The sequence below is a fragment of the Mustela erminea genome, chromosome 13 (genome assembly GCF_009829155.1).
Source record: "Mustela erminea isolate mMusErm1 chromosome 13, mMusErm1.Pri, whole genome shotgun sequence".
NCBI lineage: Eukaryota > Metazoa > Chordata > Mammalia > Carnivora > Mustelidae > Mustela > Mustela erminea.
In genome coordinates this window covers 85,735,072-85,756,356 of record NC_045626.1, presented here as the reverse complement: position 1 = coordinate 85,756,356, position 21,285 = coordinate 85,735,072, and the positions used below count along the sequence as shown (strand labels likewise).

The 21,285-nt window shown below is 55.8% G+C and overlaps 2 protein-coding genes across 4 annotated transcripts; both read right to left on the bottom strand.

Annotated features, from left to right (window-relative positions):
• Positions 1 to 85: 85 nt before the first annotated feature.
• Positions 86 to 3,699, bottom strand: B3GNT4 (UDP-GlcNAc:betaGal beta-1,3-N-acetylglucosaminyltransferase 4). 3 transcript variants are annotated; one of them, XM_032309505.1, is made up of 2 exons: positions 3,616 to 3,699; positions 86 to 1,310 (listed from the first exon to the last, which is right to left on the bottom strand). In XM_032309505.1, the coding sequence occupies exon 2, from the start codon at positions 1,300 to 1,302 to the stop codon at positions 229 to 231; it is 1,074 nt and encodes a 357-aa protein (XP_032165396.1). In that variant the 5' UTR covers positions 1,303 to 1,310; positions 3,616 to 3,699; the 3' UTR covers positions 86 to 228. The 3 variants fall into 3 exon arrangements, with proteins under 3 accessions (XP_032165396.1, XP_032165395.1, XP_032165394.1); XM_032309504.1 differs by lacking the exon at positions 3,616 to 3,699 and adding an exon at positions 1,527 to 1,619; XM_032309503.1 differs by lacking the exon at positions 3,616 to 3,699 and adding an exon at positions 1,496 to 1,574.
• A 159-nt stretch (positions 3,700 to 3,858) lies between these two features.
• On the bottom strand, positions 3,859 to 20,224 carry LRRC43 (leucine rich repeat containing 43). Its single transcript, XM_032309508.1, has 12 exons — positions 19,978 to 20,224; positions 18,288 to 18,548; positions 17,152 to 17,262; positions 15,457 to 15,596; positions 13,704 to 13,942; positions 12,890 to 13,077; positions 11,965 to 12,191; positions 10,134 to 10,275; positions 9,797 to 9,955; positions 9,508 to 9,693; positions 9,124 to 9,160; positions 3,859 to 4,013 (listed from the first exon to the last, which is right to left on the bottom strand). Exons 1-12 carry the CDS (start codon positions 20,068 to 20,070, stop codon positions 3,886 to 3,888), a joined length of 1,911 nt encoding a protein of 636 aa, XP_032165399.1. The 5' UTR covers positions 20,071 to 20,224; the 3' UTR covers positions 3,859 to 3,885.
• Between the last annotated feature and the right edge of the window lie 1,061 nt (positions 20,225 to 21,285).

Below are 21,285 nucleotides of genomic sequence, written 5' to 3'. Positions count from 1 at the left end.
CTCCTGGAATCCCCCCACCCCGCCCCCAGCAACCGGCACCCGAGTCCTGGCCGCATTCGCTGAGCCAAACTTGGTACAGGTGAAGCGAGGTTTCGGTGTTTTTAATCAGAGTTAGCAAGGTTGGGGGGGTACAAAAGCGAGGTTAGCATTTCCTATAGACCCTCAGGGTAAGGGGCACGGTTCTCAGTTTGTCGTCATGAGGGGAGAATCAGCGCGGGCTCTCCTCACTCAGCCCGCCCCCTGGAGCGGACGCAAGGGGGCCGCTGCACACCTGAGCCCCTCATCTGTCACCAGCGCCCACATGGTCCACATCTCCAGGGGGCTGAGGCGGTGCACCAGGAGGAGCCCTCGGTACAGGCAGGGGTCTAGGGGGTCCAGGGGCCGCCGTATTCCAAATGTCTTAAAGCCAGCATGGTGCGTGGGGCTCACGCCCAGCTTCCTCAGGCACATACCCACGAACACGTCGTCGATGGGGAAGAGTTCGGCCTCTTCCACGGCCGCTTGGAGGCGCCGCACGGTGGCTCTAGACATGACATATCCCCCACCCCCGGCGTAGGGCGGGTAGTGGCGGGCCCGGTACATGGATGGGGGGATGAAGTACTTGACCTTGGTGTTCCTGTTGGGCAGGGCCTGGCGGATCACGTCTCCCACCAGGAGGTCCCGGGCTGGGTCCCAGCCATCCAGGAACTCCAGCACATTGGGGACATGGACGAAGACGTCGTCGTCCCCCTTTAGCATGAAGTGGGCGTGAGGACAGGCACCCGCCACCCAGCGCTGCAGGTGCAGCTCCTTGAGGGTCAGGTTGAAGAAGTCCTCCGCAAAGTCCCACTGCAGGATGTCGTCGAACTCCCGACTTTCGTAGGCCAGCAGCTGGGCGGGGGGCGCAGGGCCCGCCACCCCCAGGAGGAACACCAGCTTCAGCCGCCGGCCCCGAGCCCGGTCCCCCACGCGGCCCCACGTGCTGCGGATGGCCGCGCGCCGCTCCACGTGGCCAGGCTGCGACTTGATGGCCAGGAGCAGGAAGGTGTCCTCGGCACAGCGCGAAGGCTCCAGCAAGATGGAGAAGTTGCGGCAGTGACGATAGGTCAGGAAGAGGCGGTGACGGCTAGGCAAGGACAGGGAGACGTTAGCCACCGTGTGGTTGGGGGGACACTGGCTGCGGCGGGGCCCTGGGGGAGCCCAGAAGGGCTGGCGGGCCGCGGAGCCCCCCACCGGCTTGGCCTCCTTCTTCAGGAAGAGCAGGCAGCTGAGCAGCAGTGCCGCCAGGCTGTACAGGACAGGCCAGCCCAGCCGGCGGGACATGGCAGGGCCTGCGGGGAGAGAGCGCGTGAGCGGCCGCAGCCCCCGCCCGGCCTCTGCCTCCCCGGCCCGCCACCCAGCAGCCAAGTTCCTGCTGGCCGGTCTTCGATTTACTCTTCCCAGCGAGTCCTTTGGCTCTTTCCAGAGTCCCTCTCCCAGGGGACAGGCCAAGCACACCCGCTCCGCCAGCCCTTGCCTTCTGTGGGCATCGGGGGGCTCTCGCGCACCTTCTCCCCAAAGGACTTGCAGCTGCTTTGAAACCGAGGCACCCTGGGGCACCCAGTGGGTTCAGTCGGAAGAGCACACAGGACTCGATCTTGGGGTGGTGAGTGCGGGCCCTACACTGGGTGTCAAGATCACTTATATTAACTTAAAAAAATAAAACACCAGAAACCTGAGGCACCGTGAGCACTTTCCTCATTTCCCAGAAAACTTGAGTACCTTACAGTGAAAACGACACACAGCTAGTTCAGTTTCCAGTCAGATTCATTCTAAGCACAAAACCCGACATTCAGGGCCCTCGACTCTAAAACCATCGCCCTGCCCCAAAATTGTGCAGTCTGATCCGTTGGTGGCAGGCCCTGCGCGGGGTCTCCCAGAGAGGACAGCCCCGGGCGTGGCCCTTACAGAGTTTGCTCCTCCAGGGAAAGGCAACCACAGGACAAACCCTTCACATCCGCCTCAAGTTTCTTCCTGCAGCTTCTGGAAAGAAGTTTCTTCTTTCCCACCAGTTTCTTGGAGGAGTCACTTAAGAGAGGGTTTAAGAACAAACCCCTCGCACACAAGGGCATGAAAGCAAGTAGGAAAGCTGGAGGCCTGTGCCGGCTGCTCCCCTGTGGCTGGGCCCCCCCCCCCCCCGAGTCCACGCCTCTCCCAGCTCTGCTTCTCCCAGCAAGGACCCCGCAGTCCAGAGCGAAGGCCCAGAAGTGGAAGGTAGCGGGGGACACTGCCCAAGATCAAGGGCGGCAAAGCCAGGCCTCCAGCCCCTTCCCTTCACCTCCACCGCCATGTGGTCCTTGTCCAACAGGCCTTTGCTCCCACCCAGTCCACCCGCAGTCGCCCCATCCCGGTCACCATGCTGCCACCGGGACAAAAGCATCTCTTCCAGCTGCCAGGGACGTGGAAGAGAGAAACCCAAACAAAACCAATCCGAACTTCAGACGGTGCAGAGACATGAAAGCAGCGCGAGGGCCTTCCGCGACGGGAGGATTCCAGCCCGTGGTGGGTCCGAAAGCTCTGAACGAAGCGACCCAACCGCAAAGACCCGGGGAAAGGGTGGCCGGCGGCGTTCAGCGAGGCTCCTGGAGGAGGGGGAGGGGAGACGCCTCTGCGGATGGCGAAGGCCGGGAGGGGAGGGACGGGGAGCACCGGCCTGGGAAGGCAGGCGTTAAAGGCCAGGGCGAGGGGCGCGGGGCAGCTCGGGTTTACTGTAACCCCAGCAGGGACCCGCTGGAGGGTTTAGCAGAGGCGGCGGCAGAAATCACAGCGCTTGAAAGGTTCCTCCCGCTGCGGCTGAGATGAAGGAGTACGGCAGGGAGAAGGGAGGGGAGACGGCGAGGAGACGCGCACGGCCCCGGCCCCACGCCGCAGCTGGGACGCGCGCGGCGGCCGCGGAGCAGCGAGCGGGAGGACCTGCAGCTGTGGGCGGGGAGTACCGGGCCGGCACCGCGGCGGAGCGGGGCGCAGGGCCGACGGTTTGGCTCCGGAGCTCCGGCTGCGCGCCCCCGCGCCCCCCACTCCACGTGTGGCCCAGGGCCGTCCCCCGACCCCCGGCTCCCCGGCCCACACACTGCTGCGAGCCCCAGTTCGGTACCTGCCCAGTGCAGGTCCCCAGTACTGGGAGCCCCCAAGAGCCCGGTTCTTAACCGCGCCTGGGCTTCAGCGAGGGCACGACCCCCCCTGCGAGAGCGGCGCCGAGTCCTGAGGGTCTGCTGGTGTCTCTGGGGCGACAGCCGTCTCGGGCCCTGGGAGCTCCATGTCCCGACACGCTTCAATAAGGGGAAGTGCCAAGGGCTAGTTCACGCCTCCCGACGGCCTCTAGCCGGCTGCTGGGGGGGCCGAAGGCCGGCGGGGTCGGCGGAGCACGGAGCGGGGCCCCCGCGGCGGACACAAGCCGAGGGGCAGCAGGAGGCCGCCTGGCCCCGACGGCCTCCCGCGGGGAGACGAGGAGACGACCCCCGCCCCCCGCCGCCAGACCCAGCGTCCTCGCGGGTGCGCGGGCGGTGCGGAGGCACGGGCCCCTCCCGCACGGGGAGACACGCCTGCCCCCCGCAGCGGCGGCCCCGGGCCCGCTCAACTCGCCCCCCGCGGACCTACCGGAGCCGGGACGCCGAGCCACGGACAGGCGAGGAGCTCGCGCCGCGGAGCCGGGACCCGAGCTCTAGCCTCGCCAGGCCCGCCCGGCTGGGGCGGGGCTCCGGGAGGGGCGGGGCTCCGGGGCGCCGCGGGACCCCTCCCCCACGCGGCTTCGCGCACACGCGGCGCACCTGCGGGCGGAGAGGCCGCGGGGCGCCCCCAGCCGGTCCCCCGCTCCCGGGCACACGCACGCGGAGCCGCGGTCGTCAGAACAGCCTTTAATCCCGCGCGCTACAGGGACAGCTCCCGGAGCGCCTCCTCGGCCGAGCGGTACTGGCTCAGCTGCACCTGCACCTCCACCGTCAGGGGCTGCGGCTGGTAGTCGCCGTCGTCCATGTGAACCGCAGACTTATTCTTCTCTGAGAAATAAAAACACGCGTGTGTGAGTCCCGAGAGACGTGCCGGCTGCCCCTCGGCCGCCCTGGACCGGCAGAGCCGTCCTCCAAGCCCAGGGGCAGCGCGGTTTGCGAGTCCGAGATCCCAGCCCCTTCCCCGCAGGGAGGAGCAGTGGGACCACCTGTCATCAGGTCGTCCTCTGACGCGCGCAGCTGTGCGAGCTGCAGGGCGAGCCGCTGCCCGGGCCTGGGAGCGCCGTCCTCACCTGGAAGAACCCTAACCGCGGTTGTTCCGACGTGACTATTTGGCAGCTATTTTCTAAACAGCGCATGAAGTCTGGCATTTCACGGAAGACAACGGAACGCATTTTGATGAATTTATAACATTTGAGCTTTCCAGTAGAAATTAGAATTTTGAAATACTGTATCTACCACCATGAACGTTAACAGTTTCCCAGTCCTCAAAGACTCTTCTAATGATATAGGTGCGGAACATGATTTTTGGATGATGTATAATGAAATGTGTCAACAGTTGAAAGATCTGCATACTCAGTGAACCAGTATTTTACAAATAACCAATGCCTGATGTTACAGATTGTGCATGAGTAAGACAGCCCTTCAAAATGCAATGGAAAAAAAAAAAAAAAAAAGAGGCAATGCAGACCAATGAATGGATTTTAACATAACTGACTACCAAAAATGCATTCATATAGATTTTCACTCTGCAACAGCCTTTAAAAAACTACTAGTTGTCAAATTTGACATACTATCAAAGAAAAATATCATTATTTGAAAGTCTATTAAAATATTCCCTTTTCCAATTACACATCCATGAGACTGGGTTTTCTCTATCCACTTCAAACACTGCAACACAAGAGATTAACGGCAGATGCGGCTATTTCAATGCAACTGTCAATTAAGCCAGACTATAAAAGGATTTACAGAAGTGTAAAAAAAATTAGGACCATCTTAACCCGGTGGCTTGATCGTAAATCGTATGTCCATATCTGCGTGGGTCCTTCCTGAAGTCCATCGGTGTATGTCCTTTGTTCTTTTTCAAAGTTGTTTTGGCTCTTCTAGGTCCGTTGAGTTTCCATATTCAGGGGATATGACACTTCACACAGAAATAGGAGCCTGATGGTGATGCAGTGATGCACTGCCATCCCTTCCTTACTCCCACCCTTCGTCTCTTTGCTATCCTTACATTCTACTGGTGGTGTAGGCACTGCAGTGTATCTTTCCATGAAACAAGGAACAATCATTTAAACATAGCTAAATAATAAGAAAGGAGTCTCTATATTTAACCACAGTTAGCATTTCCAGGGCTCTTGAATTCTTTGTGCAGATTCGGATCCATCTAGTATTTTCTTCCATTTACAGGACTTCTTTGAACATTTCTTGTAATAGAAGTATGCTGGTGATACTTTCTTTCAGCATTTGTAGGTCTAGAAAAGTATTCAGTTCACATTTGTTTATGGAAGATATTTTTGTTGGGTAAAGAATTTTGAGTTGAGTAAGTGCCTGAGGGGCTCAGTGGGTTAAGCCTCTGCCTTCAGCTCAGGTCATGCTCTCAGGGTCCTGGGATCGAGCCCCATGTCAGGCTCTCTACTCGGCAGGGAGTCTGCTTCCTCCTCTCTCTCTCTCTCTCTCTCTCTCTCTCTCTCTGCCTCTCTGCCTACTGTGACCTCTGTCTCTCAAATAAATAAATAAAATCTTTTAAAAAAATAATTTTAAGTTGACAGTTATTTTTCTTTGAGTGTTTAAGAATTCTTTCACTGTCTTCTGTTTGGCATTTTCCCGATGATAAGACTGCTGTTGTCTTTATCTTTGTTCCTCTGTCTTTATCAATGATTTTAAGCAGTTTTATTACTATGTAGCTTGACTTAGTTTTCTTCATGCTTCTTGAGTTTTGAGTTCACTGAACTTTTTGGATTGGTGTATTTATAATTTCCATCTAACTTGGAAATAGTTTAGCAATTACTTCTTCAGATATGCTTTCTGCCTACCCCTCTCTCCTTTAGGGACTCCAACTAGAAGGACATCAGTTCCTTTGAATTTGTCTCAAAACACGGATGCTCTGTTAATTTTTTTCAACCATTTTTCTGAGTTTAACTGTGGGTAGTTTCTACTGCTTCCAGTTTACTTATCCTTTTTTCTGAATTATCTAATATTCCATTAATCCCAATGAATGTATTTCTGATGGGACATGGTTGTTTTCATCCCTGAAAGTTTAGTTTGTAGTCCATATTGTTACATACCACCATCTTCCCTTTAGCTTTTTAGATATATAGAACATAATTATAATAACTGCTTCAATGTTCTTGTCTCCTAATTCTAACACATAAGTCATTTCTGAGTCAGTTACGGTTGATAAATTCCCCTTATATATTAAAAATTTTTTTGCAAGTGTGGTAGTTTTTTTGCTGGATGGTAGATGTGAATTTTACCTTGGGTACTTTTATCTTTTTTAAGCTTTTACTTATTTTGGAAAGAGAGAGAGAGAGCATGTGAGTTGGGGGAGGGGCAGAGGGAAAGGGAGAAAGAGAATCTTAAGCAGCCTTCACGCTGAGCACAGAGCACAGAGTGGGGCTCTATCTCATAGCCCTGAGGACCATGACCTGAGCTGAAATCAAGAGTCTGATGCCTAACAGACTGAGCTACCCAGGCGCCCCAACTTGGGGGGTAGTTTTGTATTCCTTTCAGTATCTTTGAATTTTGTTTTAGGACATGGTTTAATGTGATCCTTCCAGGTCTGGTCCCCTCCTGCTCAAATTTTGTAGTGGTCCCCTGGGGTGCTGGGCTCAATCCTTTCCTCTTCTCTGTCAACATAAGTACACATATTTTCATGGTTTTAAATACCACCTATGAGCTGATTCATTGAGTCAACCCATGTTGATAGCCTACTATGCTGGGGACTAGGGGTTCTAGGACTTTAAAGAATGCAGGCGCAGACCGCCACCCCGAACACACACACCTGTAGTTTCAGTGTCGTGGACAAGATAAAAATAAAACAATCACATAGGTTTGTATCTCTTATCGTTTGCACGGGGCTGAGTACTATAGATGAGAACAACAGATTCAGGATGTCTGAGTGGCTCAATTGATTCCAAATCTGCCTTCAGGTCCTGGGATCAAGTCCCTCATCGGGCTCCTTGCTCAGCGGGGAGTTGCTTCTCCCTTGGCCTGCTGTTCCCCCGCTTATGCTCTCTCTCTGACAAATACGTAAAATTCTTAAAAAGCCAAAAAACCAAAACAACAACAACGACATCAACAATGACAAAACCCACCAGATGCTATGAAGAAAACAGGGAGCCCAGGCTAACCTGGAGGCTCAGCTTCCCTTAACAAGGCACCCGACCGACGCTGAGATCTGATGGATGAAGCAGCCGAGTAAATTCTGGGCAGAGCTCGCGGGGCTCACAGAACATGGGCATTCGGACTTTGGGAGGCAGCCAGCAGGAAGTCATGGAAAAAATTCCAGCAGGGAAGTGACTCGGGGGGACTGTGGGGGGCCTGGCAGAGCGGCTGCGTGGGAGGAAGGCCCGGCAGCGAGGTGGCCATGGGGGCTGGCTGGCGTGGGGGCAGAGGAGATGGACAAGGCACGGGGGCGGGGGGAGACAAGGGGCAGGAGAGGGAAAGGCTTCTCGGGCACTCCACACGCTTCGGGTTTCTCAGGTGCAAAACCCAGCCCAGCCCCGGGTGCAGCTTCGCAGCCCCCCACGCACCCCCCCGCAGAGCCTCTCCCGCGCCCCGGCGCCGGTCCCTCTCAGGCGCCTCCCCTCCACACCGCCTCTGCCGTCCACTTCCAGGTCGGGCCCTCAGCATTTCTTGCTTTTACGTTGTTGTTGTATTAGGTGAACTTCCTTTCACTGAGATAAAATTCTCATCATATTCAGCATTCTAACTTTTTAAGTGTACAGTTCTGTGGGTTTTAGTATGTTCACCACGTTGTTCGAACGTTCCCATGATGTAATTCCAGAATATTCCTTCCCTCCGCATGGAAACCCTGTACCCATTAGAATCACTCCCCTTCCTCTCCCACAGGCCCCACTGGTCTACCTTCCGTCCCTGTGGACTCGTCTGTCCTGCGACATTTCACATGGACGGACTCACACACCACGTGGCCCTCTGTGGCCGGCTTCTTTCCCTCACCGTCTCCTTGTCAAGGTTCCTCCAGGTATACCCAGGCCGAGCTCTGTTCCTTTTTGCTGCCGAGGAACCCCCATCATGTGGAAATGCCACGTGCTGCCGCGGCCTTCACCCACAGATGGGCCCTGGCCATGTCCCCGGTCCGGCTGTCGGGAGTGGGGCTGCTCTGACCCGGCCTGGCCCTGCGGCCGCCTCGCAGCCAGGCGCCGTCTCCTCGCGCTCCTTCCACGCCAGCTGCTTCTTTCTGCAGCTCCAGGCCAAAGCCCTCCTCTCTCTGACACCTCGGTGACTGCCCCCTCTTCCGGGACCAAACCCAGACTCCGAGTTGGGCAAAGACGGCCAATGTCCTGAAACAGGCCCCAGACTGCCAAGCCCGAAGGACCCCGGGGCCAGGCCCAACCCAGCCCCCTCCCGCCTCGCCTGCCTCCTACCCCAGGTCCCTCTCCGGCCCGTAGCACGATCCACAGCTGGCTGCCCCTGTCTCAGGGACACAGGAAAGATGGAGGGTTGGGTCCTTAGGGTGGGTAGGGCCTAGAAGATATGATTCTCGGTCCTTCCATTTCTTTGGCCCCAAATCAGGCTGCTCCTTCCCCAGGTCCTGCTATGGTCTGAATGTTTGTCTCTGCAAAATCTGCACGTTGAAATCCTGACCCCCAGAAGCGACGGTCTTAGGGGAGCCCTGGGAGGTGACAAGGTCATGAGGGTAGAGCCTCGAGAATGGGATCAGGATCCTTACAGAAGGAGCTCCAGCGAGTCCCCGAACCCCTCCCACCACATGAGGACGCATCGAGAAGGGGCTGCCACAAAGTGGGCCCTTACCTAGCGACGCTGGCACCTTGGTCTTGGACTTCCTTGGCTCCGGAGCTGCCAGAAATAAATGTCTGTTGTTTACAAGCCCCCCCGGGCTGTGGCCTGTGATCACATGGGACAGACTAAGGTCCTCAGGAAACATTCCCCACTCTCCGGTGCCATCATTAGCTCTTACCTTTTTTAGCTTTCTTGTTCTTGTTCTTCTTTGCATCCTGAGAGAAAGAACGGGAGAGGCTTATTGGAGTTGAGGGATGCTGGGGGGGGTGCTGCAGATTCCCCCCCCCCCAGGCCCAGGAAGGAGGGGGCCTGACCCGCCCCCTGGTGGGGCTCCTCACACCTAAGAGGGCTGCAGCGAGCTGGGAGCTGGGCACAGCTCTAGGCCAGGGTGGAGGCCCCCCTCCTCCTCCTCCTCCTTCCCTTCCCCCTCTCCCCCCCCCCCCCCGTGCCTCCCAGGGGCCTGCCCACATGGGGCCTTCCAGAGGAGGCTCAGAGGCCTGCATAGCCCTTCCCGGCCCAGCACTGCTTCGGTGGGGAGGGGTGTGGCAGGGCCCCCCCCTACCCTGAGGGCGATCAGGTTGTCCGTTTCCAAGGTGCGGATCACCCCGAAGTTGCACACTTCGGACACCAGTGGCTCCCCCACCAGCAGGGGCTCCAAGGCCACCAAGCCGCTGCCCAGCACTCGCAGGATGGGCGGGTCCTGCCGGAGCTCCTTAGGAAGCTCCTTCTTCTTGGACGCCTTCTGCTCCTGGGGGCAGAGGCAGGGAGAGTGAATAGGGCCTGGCAGGGACCGTGCCCAGAGCACCCCCGGCCACCGCAACCGCCCTGGGCACCGGGCAGCCCAGCCGCACCTTCGGCACCGTCTCTTTCTCCGCTTTCCCAGCCTGGTCCTTCCGGTCCTTTCCCTTCTTGTCTTTGTCCTTCTGCCCCTTCTTGTCCTTCTCCCCTTTTCCGCTCTTGGAAGACAACACAGCATCGACAGCTGAAGGCACTGCAGGCCAGGAGAGAATCTAGGGGACAGTGAGGTGGCCACGAGTGAAGGTGGCCGGCGCAGGGCTGGCCGGGATCTTGCCGGAAAGGCACGGAGACCTCACCAACAAGGCAGCAGGAGCCCGGGACGCCCTGACAGAAGATCGGAAGACGGGACAAGGGGACCGACGCACGAAGCGTGGGAACCCCGTCACCCACCTTCTCCTCCACGATGGTCACGGTGGTCCCTGCCAGCAGGAAGGCCTTGAGGGGCACCAAGTCCCGGAGCGTGTGATGCATCTCATAGTGGCAGGGGATGACATCAGTCCAGGGCTTGCGGACGGTGCTGAAGAGAACAGTCCTGGGGGCGGGGGCGGAGGAAGACGGGGTGCCGTCACCGGGGAAGCCAGGTACACGGCATTACTGCCCGATGCCATGTATAGGAAGGTCTAAGAGAGGCACACGAGTTAATGGTGTTTGTTGAGTTGACAGTGACCCTTGGAAGGAGGGAAGGGCATAAGGAACCTTCGGAGGTTCTGGTCTGTTGTTTCTTATCAAGGGCAGTGGTTCCCTGAGCCTCATCACTTGGCCGCAAGGTGGCTTCTTCTGTATATGTGGGTTACATTTGAATCATTTGTTGTTGTTTTTTAAATAACAGGTCTGTGTGTCCACAGCCACATGCGAAATAAGCACATTTCAAACTGAGACAGAATATGAGTACATTTTTTGAGAAAAAAAAATTATAGGTGTATATAGGTTCATATATATGAGTGTGTAAGAAAAAAACAAGGAACTCTACGCACAAAACCATTCAGAGTAATTCCCTCTGGGGCGCCCGGCTGGCTCAGTCGGGAGAGAATGGGGGCTCTCGATCTTGGGGGTCCTAAGCTCAAGCCCCACCTGGGATGTAGAGCCTCCTTAAATAAATAAATAAATAAATAAGAGTAATTCATTCTATGGCATGAGTTCAATGGATACAGGAGAAGAAACCTTTATTTTCTAACTGACTTTTTTTTTTTTTTTTAAAGCAGAATCATTTGTGGTTCTTACTTTTTTGTTGCTATTTCCCAAAATTCAACCACCACCACCACCACAAGGCTGTCAGCTGGGGTTTACTGGGGAGCCTGGCTAGGGGCTGGCTGAGGGCTCCCCCTCTTCTGACAGCTGGGGGAGCCGCCTCCCTCACTGTCACCCACAGGACCTCAGCCCCACAGCCCAGGGCAGCTCCCCCATACTCTCCATAAGCCTGTATCATGTACCTTCAGTGGAGGTTTTAAGTCATTAAAAAAATTTAAAAGCTCTTTTAGCTTCAAGAGAAACTAACTAACTTTCCAAACTAAGGCATGGGCTGCAAAATCTGTGGGGGCGAAGGCTCGGTTCATTAGAACTCAGCCACAGATTCTGTTTTCTGAGTTCTGGTCCTCAGAAGAAACAGATAGCAACCCAGCTGATAGCAGGAAGTTTGTTAAAAACGAAAACAAAAGCCCCAAACCAGGCTCGTGTTTTGCAATGACTTAAAACTCGGTTTAATGGAGCTTCCAGACTAAATGAGAAGTGATTTCAAGTTCTTGTGAAATTCTCCATCCCCAAAAAAGATTCTTTATCAAGTAAGACAAAACATGTGATACGCAACAAACAAACAAAAAACACCCCCCAAAACACCTGATAGGCACGACGCCCACGTGGTGGGCCTTGGGGGTGGGTGCGTGGGAAAGAACCCGCGACTCAGATCCACACCACGGGTCAGAGGCCGGAGCAAATCCCGGATGAATGGAAAAGCCGGACTGGGAAGGTCTTCAACTCGGAGGGCGGGGGAAGGGCTGCCCCTCTCTCACCTGCGCGCGGACTGCAGCCAGCCCCGCATTCCGAGCACCTGGCGGTTCGGGGAAAGAAGGTGCAGCTGCGTCCGGGGAGCGGGAGGGCTCCCGGGGCCTGGAACACTGAACCCCGCCGCACCTGCTGTCCGGCCGGGAGGGGGTGCGGACCGAGCTCGCGGGACCCCGTCCCCCCCACTCCCCGCCCCCTGCTCCAGCTTGGCCTCCGTCCTTACCCCGGGGAGGGGCAGAGCCGGGGATCTATTCGCGGCCGCAGCTTGGCCAGCTCCTCCGCGGAGTCGGTCACCCTGGGCAGGTGCCCCGAGCCCTCCGAGCCCCCCGATTCCTCCAGCTCTCCCGACTGGCTGGACAGCCCGGACTCCGGGGAGTCTTCGGCCTCCCCGAAGAGCTCTTCAGGGATGTCCTCATCCAGCTGTTCGGTGCTGGGCGAGGGCTTGACGATCTGCGGGAGAGACCCAGACTCTCGTCGCGCCTGTGCGGGAGCAGGTGTCTGCGCCGCTGGGAACTTGAAGCCCTAACAAACGCGCGGGCTCGGGCAGGAAGTTTTTAAAAATGCCCGTCTTGGGGGTGCCTGGGTGGCTCAGTGGGTTAAAGCTTCTGCTTTCAGCTCGGGTCCTGATCCTAGGGTCCTGGGATCGAGCCCCACATCGGGCTCTCTGCTCAGCAGGGAGCCTGCTTCTCCGTCTCTCTCTGCCTGCCTCTCTGCCTACCTGTGATCTGTCAAATAAATAAATAAAATATATATTTTTTTAAAATGCCCGTCTTGCCACTTCTGAGAGGTCTGTGTTGGGAGTAGGAGCAGTAAAATTTCTGCAGGAATTCGGGTGTGCCCCGCCTCTCCTGGTTGGAGGATACCCTCGGGTCTGCTTTTGGCGAGAAGGTGACTAGGGGGAGGCACGGGGTGGGGGACAGCCAGGCTGGTTGTAAATGTTGCTCCTTGAGAGGCCTCTGCTTGTATTTCCAGGGCAAAGGAAGGTGAGCGCAGGTACCTCGAGCTGCAAGAAAGGGGCTGAACAGAGCCGCTTCCCTTCCGAGTAGAGTGTGAACCGGAAAGCTCGGAGTAAAGGGGTTTTCTGGGCCCCAGGAAGCGGTTCTGCCTCACAGGAGAGCCCGTGAAGGCAAGGGCAGCGCGCGGCGCACCTCAGCCAGCACGCCGCCGCGCGCGCCTCTTTCTCCTTCTTCGTCTTCCACAAAGTCGTAGGTCACGTAATAGCTGTAGGAGATAAAAGGGCCCTGAGGCCCCGGTTCTGGGTCCAGGATAGAGGTGTCCAGAACGCCCTTGACATTTCCAACAGTCACCACAAGCTGGGCCTCACGGGCCAAGAGGTCTGCGAGGGGAAGGGGCAGAGGTGAGCGGGACGGCAGGGGAGGCCAGGCCCAGCCAGGTCCCTGCATTCTCCCCTCCTCCCGCGTTGAGCCTCATGGTTTGCAGAGTTGGGTTCAAATCCCAGTTCTGCCGAATTCAAACAGGGACTTGAAGATACCCCTCTTAAGCCTTGTTTTCCGGATTCGTATAACGGGAATGATAGGAGCTGCTTTACAGGATGCTTAAAGATAAAGACTCGATGTTACCTTAGCACAGCCTGGCACACAAGACCGGAAGCTATGATTACCAAACTCCATTGCCCTGACCTCGAGAAGGCCCTGATGCAGCTTGTGGTGTGGGCCACAAGGGGGTGATCTCAAGCCATCACAAAAGTACAGAAATGGGTTGATAGAATGCTTCCTGTTGGCCTAGGATGGTTTCAGCCTCCTTACCACTTGTCTCCAGATCCCAGTGACAGGGACCAAAAATCTGGGAGAGAACTCTGATCAGGAAGGTGAGCTACCCCTGACTAACTGGGGAGCTGCGGGGACAGGCCACCCAGTTCGATGGTGGACCTGAGAGCAGAGGCTTGGGGAGGGGGAGGGTCCAGTGCCAGCCCCTCCCCAGTCTGCCCATCGGCTGACTCACCCCCACTCCGGCTGAGCCCCCGGAACTGATACTTCTCACTGGGAGACACGGTGATGTCGTCCAGCACGCAGAGCCGGGGCAGGCTGTCGATGGTGAAGCCTCGGTAGTAGGGCACCAGGGCCAGGGGGTTCCCCTGGAGCACGAGCACCCGCAGGTGCGGGAGGGTGCGGAGGCTGGCAATCAGGCCCTGCAGGTCCGTCAGGTCGTTGAAGCTCAGGTCCAGGGAGACGAGGTTCGGCCTAGAAGGGGAGCGGGACCCTCCGGGAGTCCTGAGGCAGGGTGAGTGCAGGGATGGGCACAGGCAGCTGTGGTCCAGTGCGGGCCCGCCCTGCTTGACAGGCCCCAGCACCTCGTGTCCAGAACAGACCGCAGGCCCACGCTGAGGGCAGGAGGGGAGCCTCGGAGGGCGGGAGAAGAACCTCTTGGTTCTACTGCCCCTCCCCCACCCCTCTCAGTGACACTGCCATCCTCACTGTGACAGAGATGGCCCTGGTCACATCCTGCTTGCGATCACTTCCATTTACAGAGATCTCTTTTTCTCAGTGGCACTCTTGGTACCACCCATAGATCTTGATGCAACACCATGCATCTAGAATGTTCTCAACAAAGACTGACACTGGCAAGGAAGACAGCAGGAAGCCACGTGGGGAGAAGCCACGGGCAGAGGTAAGAGAGGCCAGTAAATCTGGGGACCTGGGAAGAGGGTGCGTGAAACTTGACGGGTCCAGATGCAGGAGGATACCTTCCAAAGCCCGACTGACTCATGGAGGGGAAACCTTGTGATTCAGGACTTGGGGGCACGTAAGAGAAGAATGCCAGTGGGGACAAAGAAGGCGCCCTCCACCCCGGTCTGGCAGAAGGGGGGCACGGGTGCTCTTCCCACACACGAACGAGAAAGCAAACAGGTGCCGGGTCTGAGGACAGCAGTAAGAAGGGAGGACATTTCAGCAGCACATCACAGCCTCTGGTCTCCAGCAGACTGAACTCGGGCCCCTCCTGTCGCCTTCCGCCCCACTTTCCTGGCCTGGACAGCCCGCGATGCAAGGCTGGGTGGTCAGTCAACAGGAAATACCCAAGAAGAGCATCTCTTAGGGGCCAGCACACGAACCTTACCCGATGTCAGCCTTCAAGAAGACAGGGAAGACATCAGCAAAACAGATCCATGAACAGGGTACCCTCCTTTGAATTTCAAGGCAGTGAAAGACAGAGGTTTCACTTCTGTGTTTTTACGAAATTCACACTTGGCATGAAGCAGTTTACCTTGGTTTACAGGAGGTATGTTTTCCAAATAAAAAAATCCAAACACAGGGTACTCTGGCCATGGTGTGAGTCTACAGACTTTGGGTGGTTACAGCTGGTGTGGGGGAGCTCCTGGCCTCTAGTGGGTGGAGGTCGGGGTGCCACTCAACTTCCTACAGCGTACAGACAGCCCCACAACCGACCGTTGACCACTCCGACGTTGGCAGTGCCCGAGCTGAGCAGCCCTGCCCTAAAGGCATCAAAATGAAAGGTCTGACGCACTCCCGCCACCCATTGCTCCCCTTCCCTGGGCTTCGGTGGGAATTTTTGCTTATTCAGTCAGAGACACAAATCCTAGGTCTGGGGCTGGTGGCCAACCAGCAGTTATAGAAAAGAATAAGGCAAAAAGGGAAAAAAGAAAGAAAAAAAAGAGCAAAGCTAAGTTCTTCAAGACGAGACCCAAACCTAGGGCTTAAACCCTTCTCTCTCTTTCTGTCCGGGGCTCTGGAGTTACCAGTAGTCTGCGGTGACATAGAGACTTTCCAAGGGGCCCAGAAGCTTGTTGTGACCCAACCCCAAGTGCTGGAGGTGTGGGGGCGGGCGAGTGCACAGACATTCCACGCTGCTGATCTTGTTGCCGTAGAGCTCCAGCACCTGGGGGGAGCAAAAGAGACAGTGCCCGTGACCTCCAGTCTGTCCTTCTCCAGCCTTCCTCCCTCCCTCTCCGAGAAACAGCGGGGTGGGACCAGGAAGTACTCAGACCCTGCCGCCCTGTGCCCGCCTAGGCTCCCTTTAAAATATGGGGGGAAAAAAATAAATAAAATAAAATATGGGGGGAAAAATATGGGTGACTGGGTGGCTCAGCCGGTTAAGCGTCTGCCTTCAGCCCAGGTCGTGATCCCAGGGTCCTGGGATCGAGCCCCCATGGGGCTCCCTGCTCGGCGGGAAGCTGCTTCTCCCTCTGCCTCTTCCCTCTCATTCTCTCTTGCTCACTCTCTCAAAATAAATTAGAAAATAAAATAAAATATGGGGAACAAGTATTTCTGCAGTGGGTTTTGGAAAGTTTCTTTTCCTTTTGCGAAGGAAATGTTATAATTTGGCTTGGGAGGTGATGGTGGAGTGGATGGGGACAGGCGCAGCGTTTTGGCATCGCTCATCCCACGGCAGCCTGGGTCTGGGGGAGCCAGAGGGTCCCGGGCCGGAGTAAGGACTCATGTGGAGGATGACAGCGCATTCTTGGGTTTCTGCTCCGAAGCCTTGTCTGGTTTCTCCCTAAGCCTGGCACTGAGCCACATTTCTGAGTTCCTTCTGCCACAAAATCTACAAAGTTCCATATTTAATTTAAAATTGAGACCACAGGGGCTCCTGGTGGCTCAGTGGGTTAAGCCTCTGCTTCGGCTCAGGTCATGATCTCAGGGTCCTGGGATTGAGCCCCTCATCAGGCTGTTTCCCCCTCTTTCTCTGCCTGCTGCTCTGCCTACTTGTGATCTCTCTGTGACAAATGAATAAATAAAAATCTTTAAAAAATGATTTTTTTTACTGTGGCAACATACATACGATTTGCTATGTTCCCTACTTCGGTGGTGCTAAGCAGCACCACCTGTGCAGCCATCACCGCTCCCAGTTCTCAAAGTTTTCATCGCCCCAAAAGGCTCTGTCTCCATCACAGTGGGTCCCCCGTCCTATACCACAATGACTCCCCATCACTCTCACCCCTGCCCTAGTAACCTCTGCTCTACTTTCGGTGCCTGTGGATTTGCCTCTTTTAGGTATTTCATGCAAGTGGAACCCCCTAATATGTGACCTTTGGGGTCTGGTCTCCTTCATTCGGCATAATGTCTTCAAGTTTCCCCCATGCTGTGGCATGCATCATTCCTTTTTATGACGGAGCAACACTCCACGGTCCGGAGAGACCACATTTCGTTTAGCCACTCATCTGTGGATGGACGTTTGGGTTGGCCCCGCTTTTGGCTGCAAGAATCCCAGTCCCCGCCTTCAATTCTGTGGGGCATATGCCTAGAGATGGCATTGTTGGGTCACATAGAAATTCTACTTTTTTTGAGGAATCTGGCCTCCCTCTCCAAAGCCTGGGGCTGGCCCTTGGCATACAGCCACACTGGCCGAACCTTTAGGCGGCAGAACAAGGCAGGGGCAGGGTCTCTGGGCTGAGCCGGCACAAAGACGCCACAGGGAGTCTGGGCTCCTTTACCTTGAGTGTTGGGGGCAGGTTGATGGCGTCTATCTCCTTGATCTGATTGGCACTCAGTACCAACTCTTCAAGATTCAGAAATTTCAGGAGACCTTTATCCACCAGGCTCACCTGGAAGGGAAGATCAGGAAGCTGAGAGCTCTCCTGGGTGAGGCAGTTGCGGAGCAGAAATGGGGTCCAGGGGGGACAGCAACAGGTGGCCACTTCCCCTCCTAAGTCACCTCACGCCTGCCAACCCTCTTCCAGCCCTAACCAACCTCCCTAGCAGCTCTCCGGCACATCCCACCAGGATCCCTGTGCCTCAACCCCAGCCCACCCTGCCCCCTAGGAGTGTTGTCCAACTGTCAGCTCCGTGTCCTGTTAGACTCTGAGCTCCCAAGGGCCGGGATGCCATGTTCTTTGCTGTCTCCTGCTGGGTGGCAGTGAACCCTGAGGCCGTAAGAAACCGCTAGCTGATGCGCAGCAGAGTCAGACCCGAAGTTCAGAGCTCCGTCTGTGAATCTTCAGTTGTCTGTGGCCTCAAAGACATTAGGGTCCTTCCTGATGACCATGCCAGTTTGCCCAGGATTGAGAGGTTCCCAGGACACAAAACTTTCAGAGCTGACACCCGCAAGGTCCCGGTCAAATTGGTAGGAGTGGCTCCCACTCCCCATGCCCAGTCCTGTGTAAATTCACAGTTTCTCTTGGGGAGGAGAAGCGAAGGGAGGAAGGCTGAGTTTGCAGTTTTGGGGCTCTGTTATTTGCTAGAAGCGAAGAAAGCTTTTTCGTAACAGAAAGTAACATACAGTACTATGCCCACCCTCCCTAACCCCGGGCCCCCAAAGTTTAAGTAAAATCAATACAGATACTTTAAAGGTCTGTCCTAGGACCCAGGGGGCCTACCGCAGGGTGCAGCAGACGTCAGCTCTGCAATACACACCTGGATGACCCCTCCCCCACCCCCGGGGACAGGGAACGAGGAAAGACACACAACAAATGAGCCGCTGGCCCTCCCTGCTGCAGGGGCTGGTGAAATTTAACTTGGGGGGCACGACTACCTTCCCACCCTGCCTCCCACTGAACACTGAGGTCCCACCCTAAGGACTCTGCAGTTCTGTAGGGGGATGGCCTCCCCACCAGCAGCTCCCAGCTCTTACCTGCTTGTCCACCACCCGAAGGGACCTGAAGTAGGAGTAGAAGAAGGTGTCTTTGAGCACCAGGGGATTCCGGATGGCCAGTTCCTTCAGAAAATGGTCCTCTGCACTGGAGCCCTCCGGCAGAGCCCAGGGTGAGTTGGGGCTTCGGACCAGGCCCAGGAGCGCCTCCACCGTCTCCTCCCCAGGGTTCCCGGCCTCCTCCTCTCTGGGGACCAGCTCCTTCCATGCTCGCCACGTTCGAGGAAGAAAGCGTGACTTATTCTACAGTGGTGCAGGTGGAGAATTTCGCTGCTCAGTAACTCAGCCCTCTCCAGGACTCGAGACGCCCCAAATAGAGCAGATTGTAATATTCAGGACAATCAGGGACAAAGAGCTTAGACATTTAGACAGTGAGTACTCAATAGTTTTGACTGATTTTTATTAGCCCCAGATAGAACTATAGACCGAGAACTACATTCCTGCCTTTAGGAGGTTACTCAAGCTGGGAACCTTGAAGAAACAGGGGAAAGCACCCAAACATTTCAGAAAGATTTATGTACTAGAAGCTACAAGGTGCAAAACGTCATCTGGGGGATGTATTAACCAAGGAAAGGTTTGTGAGGAAGAAGTGGCAAGGCTGGAAAGGTGAATTCTGTATTTACATATCACAGTGGCCCAGAGTTGACTGTCTCCCAGCCCTTCCTCTGGGAGACCCTTGAGAGACATCAGTGAAACTCAAAAGCACCTCAAGGACGCCAGGCACACACAGTAGGTGTGCAACAAAGTTTGTTGATGAAACAAACAAGTGAATTAGTTCCTTGATTGGTGTCTCCGTTTTCTCCTCTATGAGAAGAGGAACACTGACCTCCCCTTAGTGCTTTACCAATGTGGGGGGTGCCAGCTTTCCAGCAAGTGTGAGGGAAACGTTCCAGACTCTCAGGATATTCCTGTGCACCTCTGAGGGACGGTGGGCTGTCCCTGTCATGCCCCCCAGCCCCAGCAAGAGCACGGAGCTTATTGGGGGGGGGAGCGGTGTGGGCAGACACACCTGCTCTAGTTCTCCTGAGCCAGACTTGCTTCCCAGGGAGAAGCCTCAGAAGGGAAGTGTTTCTGGCCTTAGAGACAAGGGGACAGGAAAGGAGGGAGGAAGCTGCTTCTTCCAGACCCACCAGCCTCTGCAGGCCTCAGGACAGAGCCGGCTCAGAAACCACCATCCCCTCCCCAACCCCCCACCCCCACCCCGCCCGTGCCCCTGCCCCTGCCCCTGCCCCGCACTCCGCGTTGTGGGGCCTCTCCCTAGGTGTTCTGGAGCACTTGAAGGTTGAGAAGCTCTTTCCCCAGGAAAAGCTTTTCACGCCAAAAGGAAGGTGTAAGGGCTGGTGTCTCTAACAGGTTGAGAAACCCTACCCCAGGTCAGCCTGATGTGCTCAGGAGAGAGGGTCCTGCCCTCCTCTCTGATCAGGCGGGGTGGGGGGCGCTCTGGGGGAGCCATCCCGTCTGCCGCTGCAGTGTCCCAGCTCCCACCCCAGGTCAGGCCGCTCCCTAAATGCCCCGATCCAAACCTCCTCCTCAGGCCTCTCCAGATCAGCCGTATCCTGCAGCTGGCGGCCCCTAGGGCCCACCCTCCCGCCCCTGGTCCGTCCTGTCCGTCCCCCAGACCCCGCAAGTCCCTCGTCCGGCCGCCCCCGGCCGCCCCCGCCGGCGCCCGCACCCAGCTGCCAGTGCCGCACGGGAACTCGCGCAGACACAAGCGCCTCAGGTGCTCCCGGATCGCCGCGCTCAGGGTCCCGCCCGGCTTCTGCATGGCCGCGCGGCGCCCCCGCCAGCCGGTTGCTGAGCAACCGCCGGGACACAAAGGCGCGCGGGCGCGCCCCACTCGGGCGCGTGCTCGTCCCAACGGGGCCGCGCGGCCCACAGACGCTCCTGAAACCCACGACTGGCGACTGGTGGGTGTCTGCGGGCTTTTGCGAGACCCTGACTCAGGCGGGGACGACCTGGGTTCTCTCTTCTGACCCGTCCGTGCTCGCAGCTGTACAATGGGAAAACAGTCCACTTCCCACTGCAACCAGGGGACTGTAACCTGTAAGGGCTGTAGCTCCTAGCAGGTGCCGAGCGCTTCCCGTATGAAAAAAGTGCTGTCGTCCTCATTTGACAGATCTAGAAAAGAGAAATAAGCTGAAGGTCAAACAATCTCAAGATTCTAACCAGTGGATTGCAATGTGGATCCCTTTAACCCCCGAGTCACGGGTTTTAATCACTGCCGGCATATATAATCATTCTAGTACCAAGATCCCCTTCTAGACTGAGGAGTCTCATTCACCTCTCCTTTTTCAGAGCATCTAGCATCTAGCCTTCTGCTGGCCACACAGTAAGGGCTCCTGGGCACAGCTTTGACAAATAAATGGGATAAGATGATTATGGTTCCTATAATTTGGAAATGCAGTATCTTTATTGAGATACAATTTACGAACCCCCAAATTTACCCGTTTAAAACGGGCAATTTTGTGATTTTTAGTATATTCACAATGCAACTATATTCATAGTGCAACTAGCACCGTTATCTGATTTTCAACTTTTTCCTCACCCCAAAGGAAATGCCATTCGCACTAGTGTTTCATATTAAATGGAATCATACAATAGCTGTCCTTTCGCGTCTGGCATCATGTTTTCATCCATGTTATGGATGTATCAGTACTTCATATGGTGTATCAGTACTTCATTCCTCCTTTGGCCGAGACCATAGTATAGTACAGTATGGGCAGACCACATTTTATCCATTCACCTGCTGGCTGAAGGACATTGGGACTGTTTTTACTTTTTGGCTCTTATGAATAATGCTGCATTCAAACTTCCTGTATATATCATTATGTCAACAGATGTTTTCATTCCTCTTTAACAGATACCTAGGAATTATATTGCTGGGTCACGTGGTCACTCTATATTTAACACTTTGAGGAACTCCCAAACCCTTTGACACAGAAGCTGCACCATCTTGCATTCCCATCAGTTCTATATGAAG

Excerpts from the sequence above, each read along its gene's own strand:
- LRRC43 (XM_032309508.1), bottom strand. The coding sequence starts at position 20,070 with ATGCAGAAGCCGGGCGGGACCCTGAGCGCGGCGATCCGGGAGCACCTG. Across the intron at positions 13,943-15,456 it reads TATGTCACCGCAGACTACTG|GCCGAACCTCGTCTCCCTGG; the intron begins GTAACTCCAGAG and ends CTCCCCTTCTAG. Across the intron at positions 9,956-10,133 it reads TGACCATCGTGGAGGAGAAG|ATTCTCTCCTGGCCTGCAGT; the intron begins GTGGGTGACGGG and ends ACTGTCCCCTAG.